Source organism: Salmo salar, chromosome 09 (genome assembly GCF_965601325.2).
Source record: "Salmo salar chromosome 09, fSalSal1, whole genome shotgun sequence".
NCBI classification, from domain to species: domain Eukaryota; kingdom Metazoa; phylum Chordata; class Actinopteri; order Salmoniformes; family Salmonidae; genus Salmo; species Salmo salar.
The window spans coordinates 70,015,026-70,042,920 of record NC_138299.1 but is presented as its reverse complement, the minus strand read 5'-3'; the positions used below and the strand labels follow the sequence as shown (position 1 = coordinate 70,042,920).

Here is a 27,895-nt window from a genome sequence, read left to right as displayed (position 1 = left end):
AGCGTATAGCTAAATGACGTGGTAAATGCTGCTGTGCCACTCTGTTTACAATTATGCGCAAAAACGGACGATGTATTGAAATATATATTATATAGTTTTGTATGGTATGCTTTCAGTTGTTAGCAACTTGCACAAATTCAGCATGTAGCAAATATGTCAAAATAAATTCGAAGTACTAGTGTATTACGGTGTTTATGCAACTTCAGATTGTTGACTTTTATGTAACCGGCGAGTAAATTCATATTTCACGGACGCGTTTTCATTTAAATATATTTAAAGGCTTTGGTAACATGGGAACGCTTACTCGCAAACTATTACCTCTTGTAAGAAACGCGCTTTCAAATCAAACGCGCCTCGCATACGCACATACAGGGTCAATGAGGGCTGTTCGATTATTCACATGCTCAGCAAGCCGGTTACAACTACGGAATGAGCATGGGACAAATGCCCATGTTTTGACTGGGAAAGTGGACAGATTCGGTGGAGTGACAGTGAACATCGGTGACAGTGATTTCCCGTCGGATATCAGCGAAGGAGTATTTAGTAATCTACTGCGAGGTTAGTATAGATAGATAGACACATCATTGGTGTAGACAATGTATGTGTAGACATTGCATGCAGGCACCTTCTTGACTTGGATAGAAAAGAAGCAGACATGCAAGAACCTTGAAAATGCATGAAACAATGCATATTGCCTTATAGCCCAGCTAGTTTGAGGGCCAAAGAGGGCAGACATCCTGGTTAATAAGTGATGATGCACAGTACCAGCAATAGGGAAACAATCAATGACTCGGTGGCACTTGTTAAAACGAATACAAATAATTCAGAATATTAGATTGATTCATTCGAATTAATATTCGACTTTGATAAATCTACACGGACATTGAATGATGAATCTAGTCTGACACGCTCATTGACACCCTTCCGACTGTGATGTTTTTTTTTGTTTTTTTTAGACTCTTTGGCTCAGTGGAGGACAGAGGGCCGGGTGGCAGTCTGGCTTCATGTGCCCATCTCTTTGAGCCGCTGTGCCGCAGCAGCTTCTGCTCATGGCTTCACCTACCATCACGCCAAACAGGACCAAGCCATTCTGGCTCTGTGGCTGGGAGATGGGCAGAGCAGGCTGCCTGGGTTTGCTACTCATCAGATTGGAGTGGCAGGTACTCCGGGTCGACTGTCCTGACCTATATCACAGATTCATACTGCTCACGATCAGGTGATAGGTTCAGACCTCTAGGTCAGGTCTGCTTCAGGTTTCTTGAAGCCTTCTGCACACACTCTCATGCCTTACTTGTGTAAAAATACAGGTAAGGCAAACCATCAGTTATTTCCACTTGTCACTGGATGCACTACAAATCTAGTTGGTGTTTGACTTGCAAACAATGTCTGTGATAGAGAACATTTTGATGGCAGATTTTTTTTAAATCACCACCAGTCAACCACCAGGTGGCATGCTGTTGACTTTATTCCTCCCCAAAAGTGGATGCAAGCATGTCAGAACATGTCTGTGGAAGGAGGATGGCCGAAACCTGGTCCACATGGTCTGATGGCATGTTTACAACAGTGACTTTGAATACCCCACCATTTATTTCTTCCACAAATTGAAGAGTTTTTGGACTGATGAAGAGTATTTGTACCAACAAAACACACATGGTTCCCAGTAGGGGAAAAAGTACCCAATTGTCTTACTTGAGTAAAAGTAAAGATACCTTAATAGAAAATGACTCAAATGAAAGTCACCCAGTAAAATACTACTTGAGTAAAAGTCTAAAAGTATTTGGTTTTAAATATACTTAAGTATCAAAAGTAAATGTAATTGCTAAAAATATACATCAAAAGTACAAGTATAAATCATTTCAAATTCCTTATTAAGCAAACCAGAAGGCACAATTTTCTTGTTTAATTGACGGATAGCCAGGGGCACGCTCCAACACTCAGATATAATTTACAAACGAAGCATGTGTTTTAGTGAGTCCACCAGATCAGAGGCAGTAGGGATGACCAGGGATGTTCTCTTGATTAAGTGTATGAATTAGACCATTTTCCTGTCCTGCTAAGCATTCAAAATGTAATGAATACTTTTTGGTGTCAGGGAAAATGTATAGAGTACAAAGTACATTATTTTCTTTAGGAATGTAGTGAAGTAAAAGTTGTCAAAAATATAAATAGTAAAGTACAAATAACCCCAAAAAACAACTTTAGTACTTTCAAGTATTTTTACTTAAGTACTTTGATGATTCCTTCGTTACCTCACTTAAACAGCAATTGAACCGTGAGAAAATCCGCTTATTGTGTGTTTGTGTTCTCATGATACCAGAATTTGGACTTTAATACCGAATACAGGTTTACTATCACAATAGGCGATACCATCACGATACTCTATACTAAAACGATACCACGGCGGAAGAAAGGCATATTAGCCAAAGTCACAATGGCACTTGATGCAGTGCTACTGCTCTTTTCAATCGTTGGGAATCTTTTGAGTTTAATATCCTTACATTTGAATTGTTTTACCTCAAAAATGTTCTGAGACAGCCATGCATTAGTGAATCAATTATACAGTCATACAATCAATTTGACTTTGTTTTTACCAATCTAACTACATAACAAAATAATGTAATTTACTTGAATGGTAAATCTCTTGATAAACTGGGTAAATCAAGATGTAGCCTAGGCCTATCCACAATACAGGTGAATGCATATTCAATAGGAGTGTGTGCATGCATTGAGTTATTGAGACTAATTTCATGGGGCTACATGAAATCATGTACCTTTCTACTGGCAATTTGGCCCACTCTTCAGCACCAAACTGCCCTAAATCTTCAATGTTTGAGGGGTGCCCTCCACCATCTGCTGTGGGGCGTCAGGTAGCCTAGTGGTTAGAGCGTTGGACCAGTAACCGAAAGGTTGCTGGATCGAATCCCAAGGTAAAAATCTGTTGTTCTGCCCCTGAACAAGGCAGTTCCCCAGTAGGCTGTCATTGTAAATAAGAATTTGTTCTTAACTGACTTGCCTAGTTAAATAAAGGTTAAATAAAAAAATTCAGCTCTCACCATATGGATGTGATTCAGATCGGGACTCTTTTCTGGCCACTCCAGAACAGTCTTGTTCTTGAAAAAAGCACCCAGGAATGTTATGTAGGTTTTGTGTCTTTGTCCTGCTGGAAAACCGAGACTGTTTTTGGACACTGGGTTGAACATCCAACACACCTTGATAATCTGCTGATTTCATGATGTCTTGCACACATTCAAGGCCCCCAGTACCAGAGACAGCAAAGCAACCCCACAGCATTATTGAACCTCCCCCATGTTTTAATGCTTTATTTGGTCTTGGTAAACATAGGAATACCCCACTGATGAAGGAGACCCTGATTGAACCTCACCCAAACAAGCCTAAATCCTGGGGAAATGTTCTGTGGACCAATTAAACAAAGTTAGAGCTCTTTGGCAATACAGGTCAGTGCTGTGTTTACCGATGACCAAATGAAGCATTCGATGAAAAGAACACCATACCTACAATCAAAGATGGGGGAGGTTTAAACATGCTGTGGGGTTGATTTGCTGCCTCTGGTACTGGGGGCCTTGAACATTTTATTTGTTTTATATATTTATTTCACCTTTATTTAAAACCTCTTTGGGCTAGACGTGCCGCTAGCGCCTCACCTCGACAACATCCGGTGAAATTAAAGAGCACGAAATTCAAAATACAAAAATCGTAATATTAAACATTCATGAAAATACAAGTGTCTTACATCGTTTTAAAGCTTAACTTCTTGTTAATCCAGCCGCTTTGTCAGATTTCCAAAAGGCTTTATGGTGAAAGCACACCATTCGATTATCTGAGGACAGTGCCCCGCGTACAAAAAGCATTAAAAACATTTTCCAAACCAGCAAAGGCGTCACGAAAGTCAGAAATAGCGATAAAATAAATCACTTACCTTTGAAGATCTTCCTCTGTTTGCAATCCCAAGGGTCCCAGCTACATAACAAATGGTCGTTTTGTTCGATAAAATCCTACTTTATATCCCAAAAAAGTCAGTTTAGTTGGTGCGCTTGATTCAGTAATCCACCTGTTCCCCTCGTTCAAAATGTATACAAAGGAATCCCAAAAGTTACCAATAAACTTCGTCCAAACAAGTCAAACAACATTTCTAATCAATCCTCAGGTACCCTAATATCTAAATAAACGATAAAATTGAATAGTGTGTTCAATACCGGAGATAAATAACGAAGTGCGCGCCCTCATTCATGTGCGCCACAAGACTACAGTCAAAATGAGAGCCACCTAGAAAAACGCTCATATTTCAAAAAACAAGCCTGAAACCCTTTCTAAAGACTGTTGACATCTAGTGGAAGCTATGGGAACTGCAATCTGGGAGGATTTCCTTAGATTTTCCCAGAGACAGCCATTTCAATGGGTTGTCACCTCAACAACAAAAACATTCAGGATGGATTCTCCTCAGGTTTTCGCCTGCCATATCAGTTCAGTTATACTCACAAACATTATTTTAACAGTTTTAGAAACTTCAGATGGTTTCTATCCAATTCTACCAATTATATGCATATCCTAGCTTCTGGGCCTGAGTAACAGGCAGTTTACTTTGGGCACCTCAGTCATCCGATCTTCCGAATACTGCCCCCTATCCCCCAGGTAGGCTAGTTGAGAACAAGTTCTCCTTTTCAACTGCGACCTGGCCAAGATAAAGCAAAGCAGTTTGACACATATAACAACACAGTTACACATGGAATAAACAAACATACAGTCAATAATACAGTAGAAAAAGTCTATATACAGTGTGTGCAAATGAGGTAAGATAAGGGCAGTAAGGCAATAAATAGGCCATGGTGGTGAAGTAATTACAATATAGCAATTAAACACTGGAGTGATAGATCTGCAAAAGATGAATGTGCAAGTAGAGATATTGGGGTGTAAAGGAGCAAGATAAATAAATACAGTATGGGGATGAGGTAGTTAGATGGGCTATGTACAGGTGCAGTGATCTGTGAGCTGCTCTGACAGCTGGTGCTTAAAGTTAGTGAGGGAGATATGAGTCTCCAGCTTCAGTGATTTTTGCAGTTCGTTCCAGTCATTGGCAGCAGAGAACTGGAAGGAGAGGCGGCCGAAGGAGGAATTGGCTTTGGGGGTGACCAGTGAGATATACCTGCTGGAGCGCGTGCTACGGGTGGGTGCTGCTATGGTGACCAGTAAGCTGAGATAAGGCGGGGCTTTACCTAGCAAAGACTTGTAAATGACCTAGAGCCAGTGGGTTTGATGACGAGTATGAATCGAGGGCCAGCCAACGAGAGCATACAGGTCGCAGTGGTGGGTAGTATGTGGGGTTTTGGTGACAAAACGGATGGCACTGTGATAGTCTGCATCCAGTTTGTTGAGTAGAGTGTTGGAGGCTATTTTGTAAATGACATCCCCGAAATCGAGGATCGGTAGGATGGTCAGTTTTACGAGGGTATGTTTGGCAGCATGAGTGAAGGATGCTTTGTTGCGAAATAGGAAGCTGATTCTAGATGTAATTTTGGATTGGAGATGTTTAATGTGAGTCTGGAAGGAGAGTTTACAGTCTAACCAGACACCTAGGTATTTGTAGTTGTCCACATATTCTAAGTCAGAACCGTCCAGAGTAGTGATGCTGGACGGGCGTGCAGGTGCGGGCAGCGATCGGTTGAAGAGCATGCATTTAGTTTTACTTGCATTTAAGAGCAGTTGGAGGCCACGGAAGGAGAGTTGTATGGCATTGAAGCTCGTCTGGAGGTTAGTTAACACAGTGTCCAAAGAAGGGCCAGAAGTATACAGAATGGTGTCGCCTGCATAGAGGTGGATCAGAGAATCACCAGCAGCAAGAGCGACATCATTGATGTATACAGAGAAGAGAGTCGGCCCAAGAATTGAACCCTGTGGCACCCCCATAGAGACTGCCAGAGGTCCGAACAACAGGCCCTCCGATTTGACACACTGAACTCTATCAGAGAAGTAGTTGGTAAACCAGGAGAGGCAATAATTTGAGAAACCAAGGCTGTCGAGTCTGCCAATAAGAATGTGGTGATTGACAGAGTCGAAAGCTTTGGCCAGGTCGATGAATACCGCTGCACAGTATTGTCTCTTATCGATGGCGGTTATGATATCGTTTAGGACCTTGAGCATGGCTGAGGTGCACCCATGACCAGCTCTGAAACCAGATTGCATTAACTTGGCTTTCGAAGACCTTAGAAAGACAGAGTAGGATAGATATAGGTCTGTAGCAGTTTGGGTCTAGAGTGTCTCCCCTTTGAAGAGGGGAATGACCGCGGCAGCTTTCCAATCTATGGGAATCTCAGACGATACGAAAGAACAGGCTAGTAATAGGGGTTGCAACAATTTTGGCAGATAATTTTAGAAAGAGAGGGTCCAGATTGTCTAGCCCGACTGATTTGTAGGGGTCCAGATTTTGCAGCTCTTTCAGATCATCAGCTATCTGGATTTGGGTGAAGGAGAAATGGGGGAGGCTTGGGCGAGTTGCTGTGGGGGGTGTAGGGCTGTTGACCGGGGTAGGGGTAGCCAGGTGGAAAGCATGGCCAGCCGTAGAAAAATGCTTATTGAAATTCTAAATTATAGTGGATTTATCGGTGGTGACATTGTTTCCTAGCCTCAGTGCAGTGGGCAGCTGGGAGGAGGTGCTCTTATTCTCCATGGACTTTACAGTGTCCCAGAACTTTTTGGAGTTTGTGCTACAGGATGCAAATTTCTGTTTGAAAAAGCTAGCCCTAGCTTTCCTAGCTGCCTGTGTATATGTGCAAGGCATCGTGATATCAGCAGATGATCAGGTGTTTTGGAGTCCAATGTTCAACCCAGTGTCCAAAAACTGTGTTTCCACTGAAGGCTGTGGGTCATCCAGCAGGACAATGACCTCAAACCCACATCAGAAAACACCCAGGAAAGATTCAAGAAGAAATACTGGACTGTTCTGGAGTGACTGGCCAATAGTCCAGATCTGAATCACATCCATAACCTATGGTGAGAGCTGAGAACAGCAGTTGGAGGGCACCTGACAAACATTGTAGAATTAAAGCAGTTTGCTGATGAAAAGTGGGTCAAACTTCCAGTAGAAAGGTGCAGCAAGCTCATTGATGGCTACAAGAAGCATTTGTCTACAGCTATCTTGGCCAAAGGCTGTGTAAGCAAGTGCTTGCTCTGGAGTAACTATAATTTTGTCCATGCCATTTGTCTTTATTTTCTCAATTAAAATTGTGAACTTAAGTTTACCAAAATAAAATTGTTTCTTCGCTGTTGAAAATCCAATAACACGGCAGTGACCAAAAGCTTTTTTTATTTGAGAAGAAATGGGGAATTATTCAATAAAGGTACAAGGGTGCCCATATAATTGGTCGGAACTGTATGTCAGACCACTTGTTCATCGTAGGCGTAGCACACACAGTGACACACAGTGACTCCACACCAACCTACCCTACGGAAGAACAGTCTCACCCATAGAGTATATCAGTATCCAAGCTGTCAACTGCAGCAGCCAATCATTTTACATGACCCACAATTCCCATCTGTTGATTACTTGGTTTGCTGCCTCATTCCCGAGCTTACGAACGGACCCAGTCTCTGCATTTGGAGGAAACCTTTCCCCTCCACAGGCTAACCTAATGATGGCTTTTCAGTCTGGTACCCGGGCAATCTCCTGTGATGTGGTTGACTGGGGATGACATCAATTTCCACACGGAAGGCCAAGTTGAGGATTAGACAACCCATCCCTCGCCACACATCTGGGAAATTCATTCAAGGACTGGATGGTGTCCTGGTGAGACGCCAGACGGAAAAATAAGGGCCCATTTCCTTCCCCCCGGAGCTGTCAACAGAAGCAAATAGTTGGCCGTCTTAGTCACAACCTGTTGGAAAAAAGTGATTTAGTTGTCAAAAAAAGACTGCCATCCCATTCGGCCTAGTGGGAGCAAACATTCCACAACTATTGCTGAGTCACCCTTTCTGTTTCACTATAGACTGTACTTGTTAATTCCTTGTAAAAGGCCCCATGAGCACTGTGAAGTTCGTAGGAGCACATCAAATTTGGTGTCAAATTGAAAGCTATATTTTTGAGAAAGTGAGGCATACATACAAGCAAAGGCTTGATTGCTGGTCAAAGAGATGGAAAGGGGGTCTTAGACAACATCTAGCAGCAACAGTCTTAAAAGGTATTAGAAATACATCAAAGACCCCTGCCAACTAATATCAACATTTTATATTTCGTTTTTTGCAGAAATTATTTGCCTTCTGTAAATGTAAGAATTATTGCCTAGTGTCTTTCTCTTACCAAAAACCCACATACAGTTTCTCAAAAGTGAGTACACCCCTCACATTTTTGTAAATATTTGAGTATATCTTTTCATGTGACAACACTGAAGAAATTACACTTTGCTACAATGTAAAGTATTGAGTGTACAGCTTGTATAACAGTGTGAATTTGCTGTCCTCTCAAAATAACTCAACACACAGCCATTAATGTCTAAACCGCTGGCAACAAAAATGAGTACACCCCTAAGTGAAAATGTCCAAATTGGGCCCAATAAGCCATTTTCCCTCCTCGGTGTCATGTGACTCGTTAGTGTTACAAGGTCTCAGGTGTGAATGGGGAGCAGGTGTGTTAATTTTGGTGTCATCGCTCTCACACTCCCTCATACTGACTGGTCACTGGAAGTTCAACATTGCACCTCATGGCAAAGAACTCTCTGAGGCTCTGAAAAAAATAATTGTTGCTCTACATAAAGATGGCAGTTCATTGAGGGAACCATGAATGCCAACATGTACTGTGACATACTGAAGCAGAGCATGATCCCATCCCTTCGGAGACTGGGCCACAGGGCAGTATTCCAACATGATAACGACCCCAAACACACCTCCAAGACGACCACTGCCTTTCTAAAGAAGCTGAGGGTAAAGGTGATGGACTGCCAAGCATGTCTCCAGACCTAAACCCTATTGAGCATCTGTGGGGCATCCTCAAACGGAAGGTGGAGGAGTGCAAGGTCTCTCACATCCACCAGCTCCGTGACGTCGTCATGGAGGAGTGGAAGAGGACTCCAGTGGCAACCTGTGAAACTCTGGTGAACTCCATGCCCAAGAGGGTTAAGGCAGTGCTGTAAAATTATGGTGGCCACACAAAATATTGACACTTTGGGCCCAATTTGGATATTTTCACTTATGGGTGTACTCACTTTTGTTGCCAGCGGTTTAGACATTAATGGCTGTGTGTTGTTATTTTGAGGGGACAGCAAATTTACACTGTTATACAAGCTGTACACTCACTACTTTACATTGTAGCAAAGTCTAATTTCTTCAGTGTTGTCACATGAAACGAGATACTCAAATATTTACAAAAATGTGAGGGGTGTACTCACTTTTGTGAGATACTGTACAGTCCCTTGCAAAAGCATTCAGACCCCTTGCATTTCTTAAAATGTTGTGTTAGAAAGTGGGATTAAAATGGATTTAATTGTAATTTCGGTCAACAATCTAAACAAAATACTCCTAATGTCAAAGTGGAATACATTTTAAGATATTCATTTTTTTATTTATCTTTAAACATATATAACTAAAATATAGTCATTGCATAAGTATTCAGGCCCTTTGTTTAGGCAAGCCTAAATTAGTTCAGGAATAGAATGTAGTTTAACAAATCACATAAGTTACATGTGTGAAATAATAGGGGTTGGTATGATTTTGGAATGACACCCTTCTGTCCCCTTTCCATCTGTAAGGTCCTTCAGTCAAGTATTGAATTTCAAGCACAGATTGAAAGACCAGGAAGCTTTTCGAAAGCCTCATAAAGAAGGGTAACATGGTAGATGGGTAACAATAACAAATCAGACATTGAACATCTCTTTAAGCATGTTCAAGTTAATAATTATGCTGTGGATAATGTATTAAACCACCCAGACACATCAAATATACAGTTGTCCTTCTGAACTGAGCTGCAGGACAGGAATGAAAGTCCCCAGGGATACGGCGCAGGCCTATGCGCAAGTGTTCAAAAATGCAATTTGCAGGAAACACCGTTCTAAAATGCACACTGCACATGCGAGCAGATTCATGGACAGAGATGGAAATATCCGTTCGAAATGTAGAAAGGGGGAGATCTAAAGATGCAACAACTATCACGGGTTGCTAATATGATTAAGATAATGCCTTTGGCTGCTAGACAATTAATTCAAGTTTAAAACCAATAGAACAGGAGAGTGCATATGAGGAAGTCTTTATAAGATAATTGGTAACAGAGTTACCAAAAAATCTGTGACAGAATGACTGCAACTGAATGGGCTACAATGGGAAATAATAATATTCACAAACCACAGTTTGGTCCCCTGTTGTCACATGTCTGTGGAACTTGTTCAGTTTGTCTCAGTTGTTGAATCTTGTTATGCTCATGCAAATATTTACACATGTTAGGTTTGCTGAAAATGAACGCAGTTGACAGTGAGAGGATGTTTCTTTTTTTGCTGAGTTTATTTAGGATAAATCACCATGAAGAGAATGACATTTTATAATTATGCATTTCTGTATAGTACAGATCAGAGACCCATGATGTCATTCTGTTGCATTCTGTTACTGGGTGTTAATTCACTTCACTTACTGTAATTCATTAACCAAAATAGATTTTATTTTTCCAAACTCAAGGTGTCATGTCATAGCTGATACCCCACTCTTTCTGCAGACATCTTTGAATCTTAATTCAGAGTAGATGTTTGGAAAACTTGGTCACACAAACTGTATCTCACCTTTTATTTAATCAGGAAAATCTATTTTACAAAAGAGACCTTTTAGTCTGTAATCGCAAGCCAAGGTGGTTTATGATGGTCCAGAATTATCGTTGTACTACCTCACTATAGGGGAATTGATTGTCCTCCTTGCCAAATTAGAACGAGAGTTGGTACAGCATAACATATTCACTGCAAGAGCAATCATTTCATGATTATTGTAGGTTTTTTGTTGTCTAAATTGCTAAAAATCTAGCTTCAGAGAATACAGTCAACATTTCTCTCAAGTCTCCGATTGTTTTTTGAGTTGTGGTGGTGGCCCCTCTCTCTGGCAGCATAGCTAACGCCCGGCCCCAGGCCATTCACTGCTCACTCCACATGGGTCAGTTTAATGAAACCTTTCATGTTCTCTCAAACCCAATAATTACCGCTCAACTCAATGCCAACTGGTTTCTAGTCAGTTTTCTGGAAGCTGTCTTCAAAGTTCTTTGGCTTACACACCAGCAATGATTAAATAATTTGCTTAATAACTGTTTAATTATCATGCTGTTATGTTGGTATTTACTGTAGTGTACTTGGCTAGTAACTTAATTTATTTTGTCTATAAAGGTGCAGTCGTTGATGAATCAAATGGAAAGGTTCTCGTCGTTCAAGACAAAAACAAGGTATTGTACTGCTTCTCTGTATTTTATCAAAAAGGGGGACTGAACTTCCTGATTGGCCTCGTTTTTTTTTTTTAGCTTGCTCATGATGAAATGCAGCGGCTGTGACTGAAGCCAAAGGAGTTGACTTGGGTGTGTGGTTTAATGTAGGTGTCTCTTGTGTGCATGTTCGCATGTGGCAAGCGTTTGTACATTCTCTCAGCCAAACAGTACACAGTTAGTCACTCACCCTTCTAGATAACTTGAAACAGTCTAACCAGGTCTTTTGTTGGTTTGACTTTGGATAGCCTATCTCTGGGGCTAGTTAGGGACCGTCAATAAATTACACTTTGTAAATGGGACAATATTTTCATGTTGCACACCTTTTAGTCCTCATTAAGTGCTTTCAATATTTGTATATGAATTTCTACAATTTATAGTGTGTTTGATGTTTTTAAGTCATTGAAATTTAGAGCTATTGACATTTAAAAATATTTTCCCATGTACATTGTGTAATTTACTTGATGGTCGCTAACTAGCCCCCGTAGGGATATTGAATGTCAAACCAAATTGACCGTGGGCATTACGATTGGGTCGTGTGCAGCTGCGCTCCGAATTAATTATTACTTTGGGCAGGATTAAATAAACCCAACCCAAGGAAAACTGTTACGGTATCCCATTTTTTTCCTAATTATCTCGCAAAGACTGACGAGACTGACTTTATGACCAAAAATATCCTATTTACACTTTGTTGTAAATTTGGACACTAGATGAAATGTTTCATAATCTGTTTTCTACCAGATATATTATTTATTGCCTTCAGTTGCTTTTAAAACGTCCATATAAGGCAACAACATTTTTTTAACGTTTTTTAGTTTACCATTGCAGAAGAAAAATCGACTTGCATTCTAGTGAAAGCAAAGCTAAACCATTGTAAGATATATTATGGAAAAATAAAACTTTTCAGCCACAGTCATACAGTCCAACATCTGGACCTCAATGTGCTTCATCTAACTCTCATAATCCCCAATCGACAAAGAGGGGTGAATGGCAGTAGTTGTTTCCTTCCTTCCCACTGCTATGAATGGCTCTCGTTATGTCTTTATTTAGGCAGTTTTCCTGGCATCTGCTGCCCCTGTCTGTCCCTCTCCATGGGGATAATTATTCTCCTCTCAGACTTTACCTTGACTTCTGCTGCGGCACCATCTCACTTAGCATAGCTCCTCACAACATTATGCAACCTCAAGCAAACATTGTTAACCCATGCCGAGTACACCACACAACATTTCATACATTACAATAAAGTGTGGTCGCAAAGAATTCCCCTACTTTTTTAAAGCAATTAGCAGTGTGGAATTATCAAAACATCACTCAATGGCAACTCTTTGGTTGAATATTTATCTGTGTACACAATCACTACAATAGATATCAAGAGTGGTGCTTATGGTACATTGTCTTGCGTGTTAGTTATTTTAGGAAACAGCAGCGAGCAGTCAGTGTTTGGGAAGTGAGAGGAGTGTTTTTTTATCTCCTCTCTCCTCCTCGTCATTTACAGGAAGAGGGCCTCATGCACTCTGTCTGGCCTTTAGCCATCAGCAAAGTTTGGCAGGCTAAGCCCATCCAGAGCTGCTCTGGGTTTGTGTTTCCTGAAAGTGAACCCCTCTGGTTTATTATCACTGACGTCTGCACCAAGACAGCAAATGAAAGGGATGCTGGGTAATTTCATTGTAGCTAGGTGATTTGTGGCTGAAACAAGATACAATTTGCCATGTTGAAATCTGATGAAGTAATGTGTAATGGGTTGAACAATAGGAGTCATTGGCTGTTTGCAATTAAGAATTACAAGTGGATGTTAGTCATGGTTCTTATTTGCTATTCGGTCCATTTGTTGTTATTCTTTTTTTACTTATCTGCTCATAGCCATGCTCTCCAGATAAATTCAATGCCTAGACTGTATCAGATTACCCATATATAGAATCACAGCCACATTGCCAGAGCACAATTAGGTAAACCACACAAAACATGGTGTCTATTGTTAAATACGTTTATTCTTACATTTTTCCTACGTTGTTGTAAAACAAGTAGCTCCAAAAATAAAACAATTGTTTTTTCAATAGCAAAATAATATTTTGAATTAAAAATTAATCAAACTACAATAAATGTATTCAACAACTACATAATTTAACCAGCAGCGATCTGTCTTTAAATATATTTAAAGAGTGGTGAAAACACCAAACTTAATTGCTTACATTTTTTTCAAGAATAACATACAATCACATCAAAATGAATATTAAACTCATAGGGAAGATCTGAGTGCCTAACTTATAACATCAATGCATACATTTTACGAAAGTGTGGATTTAAGTTTGGATTTGGCGCTATGCACATAGTTGTAAAATACTTATTAATGCTGAAGGACACTTTCACAAATAAAATACTTGAATGCAGCCCAAATTTGAGTCCTAATACAAAATGTATTGTTGTGACTTTATTACAGACAGTAAATGCATGGAAGTTCCCTGGAGGACTCTCGGATCCAGGAGAAAATGTTGGTGAGTGATGCAACCACAACTTCATAATCCTGTATTGTAACTGACTGTACACAATACATTAAGGTATACTATACACAGAGAAACTGCCATCTCAGACTTTCATGTGAGCTACACTCAAGTATATACAGTATCTAAACAATTTTACTTAAAACAACGACTTCAAATAAAACTTTTACTAGTTACAAGTTCAACTTGTTTAACTTTTTGAAGCAGCTTTGATACATAGACCCACCCTCTGAAGCAGCGTATGTGACTAAAATACATAAAATAGATTTCCCTTTATTTTTAACCATTTCATTTTCGTGACTTCATGTTCCATTTTTGTACTCGCATGCGTAACGTACCAAAATGTTGATAATGAAAGGTCAGTTATTCTGTGGGCATTATCATACAGTCAGATAGATATACAGTACTGGATTTTTCTTGACAGATTTTTTTAAAGAACAATACAAACATAAAATCCATGTATCCTCATCTTTTTCCCCCCCCTTTCCTTCATTCTCTTCAAGGCACCACTGCGGTCCGAGAGGTCTTTGAGGAGACTGGAGTCCGTTCTGAATTCAAGTCCCTTCTGAGCATCCGGCAGCAGCACAACCACCCGGGTGCTTTCGGTATGTCCGACATGTACATCATCTGCCGCCTCAGCCCTCTCACTCATGACATCAACTTCTGCACCCAGGAGTGCCTGCGCTGCGAGTGGCTGGAGCTAACCGAGCTAGCCAAGACACACGCCACAACACCCATCACTAGCCGCCTAGCCAGCCTCCTGCTTCACGGCCTAAACCAGGGCTTTGACAAGATTGATCTGGCTATGGAGGAGCTGCCAGCTGTCTACTCGGGGAGGTTCTACCAGCTTTACCACAGGGAGCTGCCGCAGGTGCTCAAACACAAGGCCTGAGGACAGGGTCCGGCCTTGCCTAGCACAACGATGCTAATTGCACTAGCACGTCAGTGCTTGTCATATTAGCGTGTGGATGGTGTTTTACCATAATACTTGGAAGTGTATATTTATGGCAGACTAGAATATGTTTTTATAAACTGTTACCAGGGAAGGAGGGTGTAGCAAATGGTACCGATGATGATCACTGTAAAGGACATTTTGCACAAATCACAAGATGTTCCTCATCTGTAAAAAATCGAATAAAAATACACAATTTGAAGAAATTGGCTACTCTGTTTGGGAAGAACCTCAGGGCCACTAAGTTTTAAAATCAAACAACTCATTTATATTTTAAGATAGAGGTAAAATATGTACTGTTTGTCTTGCAATGACTTTAGGTGTAATGGTGTGCTCGATTTAGGTTTGCCAACCCAATGTTCTATTTGAAGGTTTTATCAAGTAAAGTTCTGGGCATAAAAGCTGACCTTTATTGCCGTGCATTAAAACTTAACTTTTTAAAGCCCAGAACTACTAAGTGGCATTTCACTTTTGTCTAAAATTATGTATTTCATAATTGTTAAATGAAGAAAAATAAGCAGATTATCAAAGTACAATTTGAAGCAGCCTTAGTCAAACTCACATTTATATAGTTGAATGGCGGAGGTGCATAAAGATGGAGGAATTCAGATATGACGTTTGAGCCCTATCCAGAGTTTTTAAACTACAGCGCGTGACCAATAAATCAGCACAATATACTTTAGTTTTTTTCAAATTGCCGCCGTCTTGGAGCTAGAATTGGTATCATGTATACTGTACTAATTTAAATAGTAATGGAGAGCACTGTACAATACGGTGAACTTAGCATATTAGGTGTTTAAGTACACGGAGGGCCAGCAAAAAATAATATATAAAATACATGGGGGCCGCCAACTTTATGCACCTTCACCATTGATTGAAATGCCTGCCGTTGAAGAACCCAACTACAGGGATGATGATGTCACTGAGGATGAGTGAGCTCTTGTATTTTTCATATCTCGTTTGTTTGTTTGCACTGCAGCCAGGCTGAGTTTTAAAAGATTAGTAAGACAAGGTGAGCTCAGCTCAGCGTCTGGCTGACATGGGGAGAAAGAGAATGGCTTTTTGGCCCGGTCCAGTTTTGGATCCTGACTTGTACTGGCCAGTCCTTTTCAGCGCCACATACATGTCAGGGTACTTCCGTGAGCGGTAGGTGTTGTAGTTGTTACTCTCCAGCCTCTCCATGAAGTAGCATTCATCTGTTGTCCGTCTCTGAAGAGAGAGAGAGAACACATTACTTTAATATCTAGAGGTTCATTTAATACACTTGTTGGTCCAGTTGTGTTATTCTTGGATACGCTTGATCCAGTTTCATATTGTATACTGAACCAATGATGAATGTCAATGAAGCACTGTTTGTGTTTGTCTTATGCAATGAAACACAATGGGCCGGTTTCCCAGACCCAGATTAATAAAATCTACTCCTGGATTAAAAGCCATGTTCAGTAAGGAATGTCCACCAGTGCCAAGCTTCGGGCAATGATGTTTATTTATAATATTAAACAATAACTCATGTCCTGTACATGACTTAACCTAGGTCCTAGCTACCAGGGGGGAACATAGGAATACTAATACTTGTAATGTTAACAAAATGTTTAATCAAAGCTCCGTCTCGGTCCTTATGACATTTAATGAAAATAAGACTTAATGTTGACAGCGTTTAATACAGTTGCTCTGTGGAGAAAGAGGAACAGCTTGTAATGTTGACATTTTATTAATGTTGATTCACTCTAAAACACCTCAGACCTCAATACCCCCATTGTTTCAGTGGAGACTCCAGAACAGTCAACTGCTGTTTAATGTCACACACTAATGAAGATATTCTTCAGTAGTTCAACAGAAATTCTGCCAAGCCAAAGAGGTGTGAATTTATTTTTGAAGTAACTTAATTTCAAGTGGACAAATCCGTATTCAGTGTTCAATAATAGATTTCCTGTATAGGTTCTCTCATTATATGAGTATGAATGGGAAAACTCACACTGTTTCCACAATGTGGAAGACCTGATGACATCAATCAAATCTATGTTGCCAGCTGAATTCTCTGCCCATGTCCTATCCAACAAGAGGGGGCCTGTTTTCCATTCAACCATGGCTACCTATAAATGAGAACTGTTATGGCCTTAACTAACCCTACATGGAAGCATTTCCTGGCACTTACAACAGGCATGGGAGAACCCGATAGGAAGTTCAATTCAGAGGTTAGGGAAACAGTAACTGTATTCATTTATATTTAACTCAAATCAATCCCCATGACCTAATATTTTCTAAATATTTTGTATGAATATAGTCTATCCAAACATTGACATATGACAGTGATAGCATGGAAACTTTGCTTAGGATTAGATCTATTATTAAGGGAAAGAGATTTGAGGTGAAAAGAACAATGCATAAGACTGGTGAGTGGGGCTAAGTAAGGACAAATAATAGAATCCCAAACACATAACTTACTTCCAGCAGGCTACAACTAAACTGGAGCTTTCCCTCATCCTGCGAGCAGCTTCTGAGTGATTGACCACATCAGTGACGGTGCAGTGCCTGTAATGTGTCTACCAGTGAGTGCCCAGTGGCTAGCCTGGTTACTCATTAGGAAGTGACAGGAAACACTTCCTGGGGTTTAAATACACTGTGGAGGAGCCCTCTGAACCACAAAACCACATAAGTCAGTCATCACTGCTCACACTTCTACAGTAGTCCTGAAGTACCTCCGTTCACTGCTAACACTCACTTGAAAAAAAAAAGGGGTCCAAAAGTTTTTCTACCAAAAGCATTTTTATCTGAAGAACACTTTTTGGAAAAGGAGGGTTCTTTGTAACAGAGTTTTACCTAGGGCCTTTTTTCATTCTAAAAAACCATTTTGGGAAGACAAAAAAAAGGTTATTTGATGATTCTTTAGACGCCAATAAATATTATTTGGAAGGCAAGAAGTTTTTTTTCCCCCCTTTTAAATAGTGCCTGAGTATTAGTGTTTACATTTTAACATCAGCAGTTTAGCTAATCTGATATGTTTAAAATGGTAGGTATGAGAATGTTTGAAACTATACCTATATTATTGGAATATTTGTGAATGTACACTACATGACCAAAAGTATGTGGACACCTACTCGAACATCTTATTACAAAATAATGGGCATTAATATGGAGTTGGTCCCGCCTTTACTGCTATAACAGCCTACACTCTTCTGGGAAGGCTTTCCACTCAATGTTGAAACATTGCTGCTGAGACTTGCTTCCATTCAGCCACAAGAGCATTAGTGATGTCGGGCACTGATGTTGGGAGATTAGGCCTGGCTCACAGTCGGCGTTCCAATTCATCCCAAATGTGTTTGATGAGGTTGAGGTCAGGGCTCTGTGCAGGCAAGTCAAGTTCTTCCACACCGATCCCGACAAACCATTTCTGTATGGGCCTCGCTTTGTGCACGGGGGCATTGTCATGCTGAAACAGGAAAGGGCCTTCCCCAAACTTTTGTCACAAAGTTGGAAGCACAGAATGTCATTGTGTCAATAATGTAGTGTTAAGATTTATTTTCAACGGAACTAAGGGGCCTAGCCTGAACCATGAAACACAGACCCAGACCATTATTTCTCCTCCACCAAACTTTACAATTGGGACTATGCGTTCGGGCAGGTAGCATTCTCCTGGCATTCGCAAAACCCAGATTAGTCCGTCGGACTGCCTGATGGTGAAGCACGATTCATCACCCCAGAGACGTGTTTCCACTGCTCAGAGTCCAATGGTGGCGAGCTTTACACCACTCCAGCATGGTGATCTTAGGCTTGTGAGCGGCTGCTCGGCCATGGAAACTCATTTCCTAAAGCTCCCGACGAACAGTTGTGCTGACGTTGCTTCCAGAGGCAGTTTGGAACTCGTTAGTGATTGTTGCAACCGAGGACGCGGTTCAGCACTCAGCGGTCCCATTCTGTGAGCTTGTGTGGCCTACCACTTCGTGGCCGAGCCATTGTTGCTCCTAGACATTTCCACTTCACAATAACAGCACTTACAGTTGACCAGGGCAGAAATTTGACAAACTGACTTGTTGGAAAGGTGGCAACCTATGACAGTGCCACTTTGAAAGTCACTAAGCTCTTCAGTAAGGCCATTCTACTGCCAATGTTTGTCTATGAAGATTACATAGCTGTGTGCTCCATTTTAAACACCTGTCAGCAACAGGTATGGTTGATACTTATTTCCCTCATTAAAATGAAAATCAATTTATAACATTTTTGACATGCGTTTTTCTGGATTTTTTTGTTGTTATTCTGTCTCTCACTGTTCAAATAAACCTACCATTAAAATTATAGACCAATCATTTCTTTGTCAGTGGGCAAACGTACAAAATCAGCAGGGGATCAAATACTTTTTCCCCTCACTGTACGTACACTGCCAGTCAAAAATTTTAAAACACCTACTCATTCAAGGGGTTTTCTTTATTTGTACTATTTCTACATTGTAGAATAATAGTGTAGACATCAAAACTATGAAATAACACATGGAATCATGTAGTAACCAAAAAAGTGTTCAAGAAATCATTCAAATCATGTTAAACAAAACAGATTATTCAAATAGCCACCCTTTGCTTTGATGACAGCTTTGCACACTCTTGGCATTCTCTCAACCAGCTTCATGAGGTAGTCACCTGGAATGCTTTTCAATTAACAGGTGTGCCTTCGTAAAAGTTAATTTGTGGAATTTATTTCCTTCTTAATGCATTTGAGCCTATCAGTTGTGTTGTGACAAGGTTGAGGTGGTATACAGAAAATAGCCCTATTTGGTAAAAGACCAAGTCCATATTATGGCAAGAACAGCTCAAATAAGCAAAGAGAAATGACAGTCCATTACTTTCAGACAAATTTAAAGAACTTTGAAAGTTTCTTCAAGTGCAGTTGCAAAAACCATCAAGCGATATGATGATACTGGCTCTCATGAGGACCGCCACAGGAATAGAAGACCCAGAGTTACCTCTGCTGCAGAGGATAAGTTCATTAGAGTTATCAGCCTCAGAAATTGCAGCCCAAATAAATGCTTCAGAGTTCAAGTAACAGACACATCTCAACATCAACTGTTCAGAGTTGACTGTGTGAATCAGGCCTTCATGGTCAAATTGCAGCAAAGAAGCCACAACTAAAGGATACCAATAATAAGAAGAGACCTGCTTGGACCAAGAAACACGAGATATAGACAATAGACCGGTGGAAATTTGTCCTTTGGTCTGGAGTCCAAATTGGAGATTTTTGGTTCCAACCGCCATGTCTTTGTGAGACGCGGTGTAGGTGAACGAATGATCTCTGCATGTGTATTTCCCACCGTAAAGTATGGAGGAGGAGGTGTTATGATATGGGGGGTGCTTTATTTAGAAATCAAGGCACACTTAACCAGCATGGCTACCACAGCATTCTGCAGCTATACGCCATCCTATCTGGTTTGGGCTTAGTAGGAAAATCACTTGTTTTTCAACAGGACAATGACCCAACACATCTCCAGGCTGTGTAAGGGTTATTTTACCAAGAAGGAGAGTGATTGAGTGCTGCATCAGATGACCTGGCCTCCACAATCCCCCGACCTCAACCAAATTGAGATTGTTTGGGATGAGTCCGAATGCAGAGTGAAGGAAAAGCAGCCAACAAGTGCTCAGCATGTGGGAACTCCTTCAAGACTGTTGGAAAAGCATTCCAGGTGAAGCTGGTTGAGAGAATGCCAAGAGTGTGCAAAGCTGTCATCAAGGCAGCTTTAACACTTTTTTGGTTACTACATGATTCCATGTGTGTTATTTCATAGTTTGGATGTCTTCACTATTATTCTACAATGTAGGAAATAGTAAAAATAAAGAAAAACCCTTGAATGAGTAGGTGTTCTAAAACGTTTGTTTTAAGTATTAAGACCCTTTGCTATGAGACTCGAAATTGAGCTCCTATTCCCATTGATCATCCTTGAGATGTTTCTACAACTTGATTGGAGTCCACCTGTGATAAATTCAATTGATTGGACATGATTGGTCCATATGAGGTTGCAGAGTTGACAATGCATGTCAGAGTAAAAACCGAGCCATGACGTCGAAGGAATTATCCTTAGAGCTTGGAGACAGGATTGTGTCGAGGCACAGATCTGGAGAAGGCTACCAAAAAATGTGGCCTCCATCATTCTAAAATGTAAGAAGTTTGGAACCACCAAGACATGTCCTAGAGCTGGTCGCCCGGCCAAACTAAGCAATCGAGGGAGAAGGGTCTTGGTCAGGGAGGTGACCAAGAACCCGAGCTACAGAATTTCTCTGTGGAGATGGGAGAACCTTCCAGAAGAATAGCCATCTCTGCAGCACTCCACAAATCAGGCCTTTATGGTAGAGTGGCCAGACGGAAGCCACTCCTCAGTAAAAGGCACATGACAGCCCGCTTGGAGTTGACCAAAAGGCACCAAAAGGACTCTCAGACCATGAGAAACACGATTCTCTAGTCTGATGAAACCAAGATTGAACTGTTTGGCCTGAATGCCAAGTGTCACGTCTGGGAGACTAGTCAGGATCGAGGGAAAGCAGAACGGAGCAAAGTACAGAGAGATTCTTGATAAACACCTGCTCCAGAGTGCTCAGGACCTCAAACTGGGGTGAAGGTTCACCTTCTAACAGGACAATGACCCTCAGCACACAGGCAAGACAATGCAGGAGTAGCTTTGGGACAAGTCTCTGAATGTCCTTGAATGGCCCAGCAAGAGCCCGGACTCGAACATCTCTGGATAGACCTGAAAATACCTGTGAAGCGACGCTCCCCATCCAACCTCACAGAGCTTGAGAATATCTGCAGAGAAGAATGGGAGAAACTCCCCAAAAACAGGTGTGCCAAGCTTGTAGTGTCATACCCAAGAAGACTCGAGGCTGTAATCGCTGCTAAAGGTGCTTCAACAAAGTACTGAGTAAAGGATCTGAATACGTATGTAAATGTGATATTTCAAAAAATACATGTTTTATAGCTTTGCAAAAATGTCTAAAAACCTGTTTTTACTTCATCATTATGGGGTATTGTGTTTAGATTGATGAGGGGGAAAACGATTTAATCAATTTTAGAATAACGCTGTAACGTAACAAAATCTGGGAAAAGTCAAGTGGTCTGAATACTTTCCAAATGCATTTTACATACAGTACTGACATAGAAATCGTGGCAAAGATATCAACTGTCTTTCAAATTAATATTTGTGATTTTATTGAGCAGAGAGTAGAAGGGAGTCTGAGTGAACCAAGTGTATTGTATTGTACACAGCAAATTGGCCGGTCCTACCTAGTTTTTTTCAGTGTAACATTTCTAGTGATTCTGGAGTTAAATTAACACTCGTTGACTCAGTGGTGTTAAAGAACTCCAGTCTTGGTCTTAATAAGCAGAGTTAAGTGTGAGAGTAAATCACTCAAAACCATGCCCATCATTATCATATTTCCCAGCATGCTCTATTCCAGGTTGATTTTCAGAATTGTTTGTTTCAATTTCTGTGTTTTTGTATTGATTGGTTGATTAATGTTATTCTACACAAAGATAAATAATATTTGCTGGAAAACGAGAGAGTTATAATTGGTATACACCAGAGGTGCAGAGGCCGATACATAAACCTCAAAGTGCTGAAGAGCCTGTACCAAAGCAAGCGTCGCCTTCTCGTTAGTCCTTCTCATTAGTAGTGTTTTTGATATGAGGCCAATTTCTTTGAAAAGTACCCCACAGGGTGCTCAACATTGTTATCGTCTTTCTCTCGGAGCACAGCCCCTGCACCTACACCAGTGTACAGACAAATGGACGCTGGAAATCCGGAGCAAGCAGATAGCACCGGAGCAGAGACCAAAAGGGTCTTTGTCTTCTCAAAAGCCTCCTGACAGTCGGGGCTCCAACAGAAAACGACTTTCGGACTGGTCAAATTTGTAAGTGGCGCAACAACCTTGGCAAAGTTCTTGCAAAAAGCCTGGTCATAGCCAGCCATTCCCAAGAATCAGCACAGTTCCTGGCAAGAAGCTGGCACTGGGAAGTTATTGATGGACTCCACTTTTACCAGGACTGGTCGGACTTTCCCTTGCCCCACCACCTTCCCAAGATATTTAACTGTTGCTCAGACAATTTTGCTCTTTGACAGGATAACTGTCAGGTTGGCAGCTGCAAAACGCCTGAACAGACTCAATATCCTGAAGGTGCTGGGGCCTGCCAATATTCCTTCAGCAGATCCAACTTGCTAACGTATTTAGCAGCGCCAACACGGTCCACACGTCGACCCTGAGCAAAGGGTACGAGTCCGACTTTGTAACAGCGTGGAGTTTCCGAAAATCAGAACAAAACCGCAGGACCCATCTGCCTTAGGTACTAATACACAGGGCAAACTCCACGGACTTACGATATTGTGCAATGCCGTGCTCAAGAATATACTGTACCTCACTGCGGAGTTTCTCTCTCTTTTCAGGGTTCACTCGATAGGCATCTACTTTTACTTCACTACATTCCTAGAGAAAATATTGTACTTTTTACTCCATACATTTTCCCTGAAATCCAAAAGTACTTGTTATATTTTGCAGGACAGGTAAATGGTCCAATTCACACACTTATCAACAGAATATCCCTGGTCATCCCTACTGCCACTGGCAGACTCACTAAACACACAAGTGTTGGTGCCCCTGGCTATCCGTAAACTTTAAAAAAAATAAGAAAATGGTGCCGTCTGGTTTGCTTAATATAAGGAATTTGAAATAATCAAATGTTTGATACTTAAGTATATTTTAGCAATTACATGTACTTTTGATACTTAAGTATATTTTAAACCAAATACTTTTAGACTTTTACTCAAGTAGTATTTTACTAGGTGACTTTTACTTTTAGTTGAGGAATTTTCTATTAAGGCATCTTTACTTTTACTCAAGTATGACAATTGGGTACTTTTTCCACCACTACTGAGTTGGCACATTGAGAAAAAACCCTGATATTCTAAAAGCAGTGCAACAATGTCACCTTTTTTCACCGGAGACAAGTGTGTCAAAAAGACAGAATCTCTAAATTACTCAGCCGTCCCACAGACAGGGTGTCTAGGGCTATGATTCTCACTTCGGGTGCGAGAGGTCCCGGGTTCAAATTCCTGACTAACCCCTATTTTGTTACGTTCCCCAGTAAGAAAACCAACAATTGTTGCTCAAACAGAAAAGAGAACTAACGAAGAGTCATTGACAAAAACTAAAACAAAAGACACTCATGGGGGTATCCACTGAAAGTTGACTAGCAACCTAAAGACCAATCGTGAGTGCCCACTAAATTTGCCCAAGAACAGGCTAACAATAAAACCCACACCAAGCTTAAAGACAGGAAGCAAACCGAAAAGTAGAGCAAAACAAAAACAGGGAAGATCAGATAAAGGATTGTTTGTCTAGAAATCAAATCAGAAGGATAAACTAAAAGGTGTTAACCCTCCACATCTGTTACGATAACTGGAACACTGAGCCAGCCACTGTTAAATAGCACCTGGGCCAGCACAAGTGAAACACCTTCCCTCTAACGAGATGGACAAGCTAGCACAGGTGTAACACACTGACTAGTGAGGTGACACCAATCGGTGCGTCCTACGTACTAATGTGCTGAAAGTCCAAGCTCATAACATAAATGGAAAAATCTAAACCTGTAACAGTATGACAACATAATATTTGCTTTCAGCATAACTTAATTAAAACCCTTTATCTAAGGCATGATACTGTCCCTGTTATAGTAAAGCATGAGTTGTTGACCATGACAATATCAAAGCAAATGGAATGTAGTTTCCTTGTGAACGGTGCTGCTCAAAGGAAGGTGAGGCTCACTCACCGTTCCAAACAGTCTTCCATCTCCATTCATGGCCAGATAACGGTTGGCTGAGACCCCTTTGATCACTACCTCCCCTACTGAGGTCGCCTGGAGTTGAAGCTTGACTGAGGAGAGGAAAATGTTTTAGTGTCACAGTGAACTCCATTTATTCGAAACTGAACAATCAGTCAATTGAAATAAATTCATTAGGCCTTAATCTATGGATTTCACAACTAGGCAGGGGCGCAGCCATGGTAGCCAGGACCTGCCAATTAGAATGAGTTTTTCCCCACAAAAGAGCTTTATTACAGACAGAAATACTCCTCAGTTTTATCAGCTGTTCGGGTGGCTGGTTTCAGACGATCCCGTAGATGAAGAAGCCGGATGTGGAGGTCCTGGGCTGGTGTAGCTACACGTGGTCTGCGGTTATGAGGCCGGTTGGACATACTGCCAAATTCTCAAAAACGACGTTGGTGGCGGCTTATGGTAACGAAATTAACATTCAATTCTCTGGCAACAGCTCTGGTAGACGTTCCTGCAGTCAGCATGCCAAATGCACGCTCCCTCAAAACTTGAAAACGTCTGTGGCATTGTGTTGAGTGGCCTTTCATTGTCCCCAGTCGAAGGTGCACCTGTATAATGATCATGCTGTTTAATCAGCTTCTTGACATGCCACACCTGTCAGGTGGATGGATTATCTTGGAAAAGGATACATTCTTACTAACAGGGATGTAAATAAGTTTGTGCACAAAATTTGGGAGAAATAAGCTTTTTGTGCATATGGAACATTTCGGGGATCTTTTATTTCAGTTTACGAAACATGGGACCAACACTTTACATGTTGCATTTATATTTTGTTCAGTATAGAATAGATGTTATACACTGAGTGTACAAAACATGAAGAACACCTGCTCTTTACATGACAGACTGACCAGGTGATAACTATGATCCATTATTGATGTCACTTGTTAAATCCACTTCAATCAGTGTAGATGAAGGAGAGGAGACAGGTTAAATAAGTATTTTTAAACCTTAAGACATAGATTGCATATGTGTGCCATTCAGAGGGTGAATAGGCAAGACAAAATATTTAAGTGCCTTTGAACGGGGTATGGTAGTACGTGCCAGGCGCAGCGGTTTGTGCCAAGAACTGCAACATTACTGTGTTTTTCACGCTCAACAATTTCCCGTGTGTATTAAGAATACTCCACCTCCCAAAGAACATCCAGCCACCTTGACACAATTGTGGGAAGCGTTGGAGTCAACATGGGCCAGCATCTCTGTGGAACGTTTGACACCTTGAAGAGTCCATGCCCTGACAAATTGAGGCTGTTCTGAGGGCAAAAGGGGGTGCAACTCAATATTAGGAAGGTGTTCTTAATGTTTGGTACACTCAGTGTATGTTATTAGTGGTGTTGAAAAGAGACAGATATAGCAGACTTATATATTATATCAGAGGCCCCCAAAAAATATTGAGAAAATATTTTTATAAAACATAAAATAAGCAAGATACTCAAAATATGAAAACTAAATAACGATGTAACAATATTTTTATATTGCATTAAAGGTTTATTGTAAGTCAAGTATTTGGTTGAGTAGAAGCACCCAGATTATAATACTTTTTGTAGAGTCAGATAAGCCTACATGTGCTGTGCCAACGGAGCATATTTCAATAACATATTTATAGCATAGTTCATATATATATATATATGAGGCATCTGTATGCACTTAGGGTTTGTGTAATGACTAATGTCATGAAGACCCATTCCTCTCTGAATGAACACATAATGAGTAGTTGTTACGTGCAAGGGAGCATGAAAGTTTACTGAACATCTGTTCAATAGGTCTCGTGATCACATATCTGAGTGAAACTTTCTCTTTCAGCCATGGTTAATTCCATCATCCCTTGCTTTAAATCATATGGAGAATGTAAATGGGCACGTCAACAGTGTTCTATTTGAATCAATGGTCATAACAGAAAATGAGGTTCTCTTCCAGTTTAGTTGAAATGGCTAATGTTTGTCTCTCGTCTCCACTCTTAGTAGTGAATTGCTTGTGATTTTGGACAGCTGTTTGAGTGCACCTGTTCCACGTCCCATCCCTTATCACCCAAGGATCTACTGAGCAGTGCTTCCTGTGATGAAAACCCCCTCTTCGACATGGGCCCCTTCTCCTCCTACCAATTACTGATGCAATCTGAGATGTGGTTTAAATGGGTCAAGGGCAAGCCTTACATATTACTTGTTGCATGTTACATTTAAAGCTAATCAATGACACTCCAATATTATACTGAAGTGATAAAAACACAAACCTAGATCCTCAATTACTATCAATGGTCTTTACTTAAGTGAACTCAAGAGTTGGTCTATGTATTCATACACATTTCACACGAAAGCTATGTCATATTTTATTTCTGGACATTTCAATTGCAAGTGACGTAATAGCAGTGACTTTTTAATGTATGGCAGTGTTACACACCCAGGTGACTTGAATGAGATCAAAATATACACTTACCACATTCATGAAAGCACTTGCAAAGGCTAATGTACAAGAACTAGACAAACTGATTTGATTTGAATGTTGGAGAAGCCATAAACGCGTGCAGTTAAATTCACTTTAGTCCTCGATGATTTCCCGGTTACTTTACTGTCGCCCTTATAAAGCATAAAGAAGCTTTGTCTGCCATGCAATGGACTGGAACCACTTACTGTGGGGGTCGTTCTTCTCTCGGATCCCGTCCACGCTTCCATTAGAGTTTATTCTCAAGAAGTAGCCCCCGTTTTTACAGTACAGCCTCTTGGGATCCTTAAAGTTTCCTGGAGGGAAGCCGCCACTGCCTCCATCTTCAGGTGTGGCGGGTAGAGTGGTGATTTCTCCTGTGGCCATCTCTTCCCTTTTTCCCTGCTGCTGCTGTGTGTTCGCAGTGCAGCAGCCCCGCGGTGGCCTCACGCTAACTGCTGTTCCCTCCCTCCTCCAGTAAGCCTCACAGAGCCTGATTTTAGTTAACCACCAGGGTCAGATAGTTTGTTTGAGAACCCCCCCCCCTCTGGTGCAGCATGCCCTCTACTCCCAAGCCGAGAGGAAATGAAGCGCGAACAACACTTGGAAAGGTGCTTGTTTTCCTCGACGGCAAGGTCCACCCCTCTCTGGCCTCTTCTTGTTCCTTTAATAAGAAAGCCTAAGAGTTGATATTCGAAGGTAGTTTGAATGGAGATTTGT

General features: G+C 41.0%; 2 protein-coding genes across 2 annotated transcripts; one reads left to right on the top strand and one right to left on the bottom strand.

Annotated features, from left to right (window-relative positions):
- Positions 1-5: 5 nt before the first annotated feature.
- On the top strand, positions 6-15,105 carry LOC106611624 (nucleoside diphosphate-linked moiety X motif 6). The gene is made up of 5 exons (XM_014212025.3): positions 6-558; positions 957-1,160; positions 11,358-11,413; positions 13,887-13,941; positions 14,451-15,105. The coding sequence occupies exons 1-5, from the start codon at positions 291-293 to the stop codon at positions 14,837-14,839; spliced, it is 972 nt and encodes a 323-aa protein (XP_014067500.1). The 5' UTR covers positions 6-290; the 3' UTR covers positions 14,840-15,105.
- On the bottom strand, positions 13,420-27,708 carry LOC106611625 (fibroblast growth factor 2). Its single transcript, XM_014212026.3, has 3 exons — positions 27,385-27,708; positions 24,698-24,801; positions 13,420-16,108 (listed from the first exon to the last, which is right to left on the bottom strand). Exons 1-3 carry the CDS (start codon positions 27,560-27,562, stop codon positions 15,923-15,925), a joined length of 468 nt encoding a protein of 155 aa, XP_014067501.1. The 5' UTR covers positions 27,563-27,708; the 3' UTR covers positions 13,420-15,922.
- Positions 27,709-27,895: the final 187 nt, after the last annotated feature.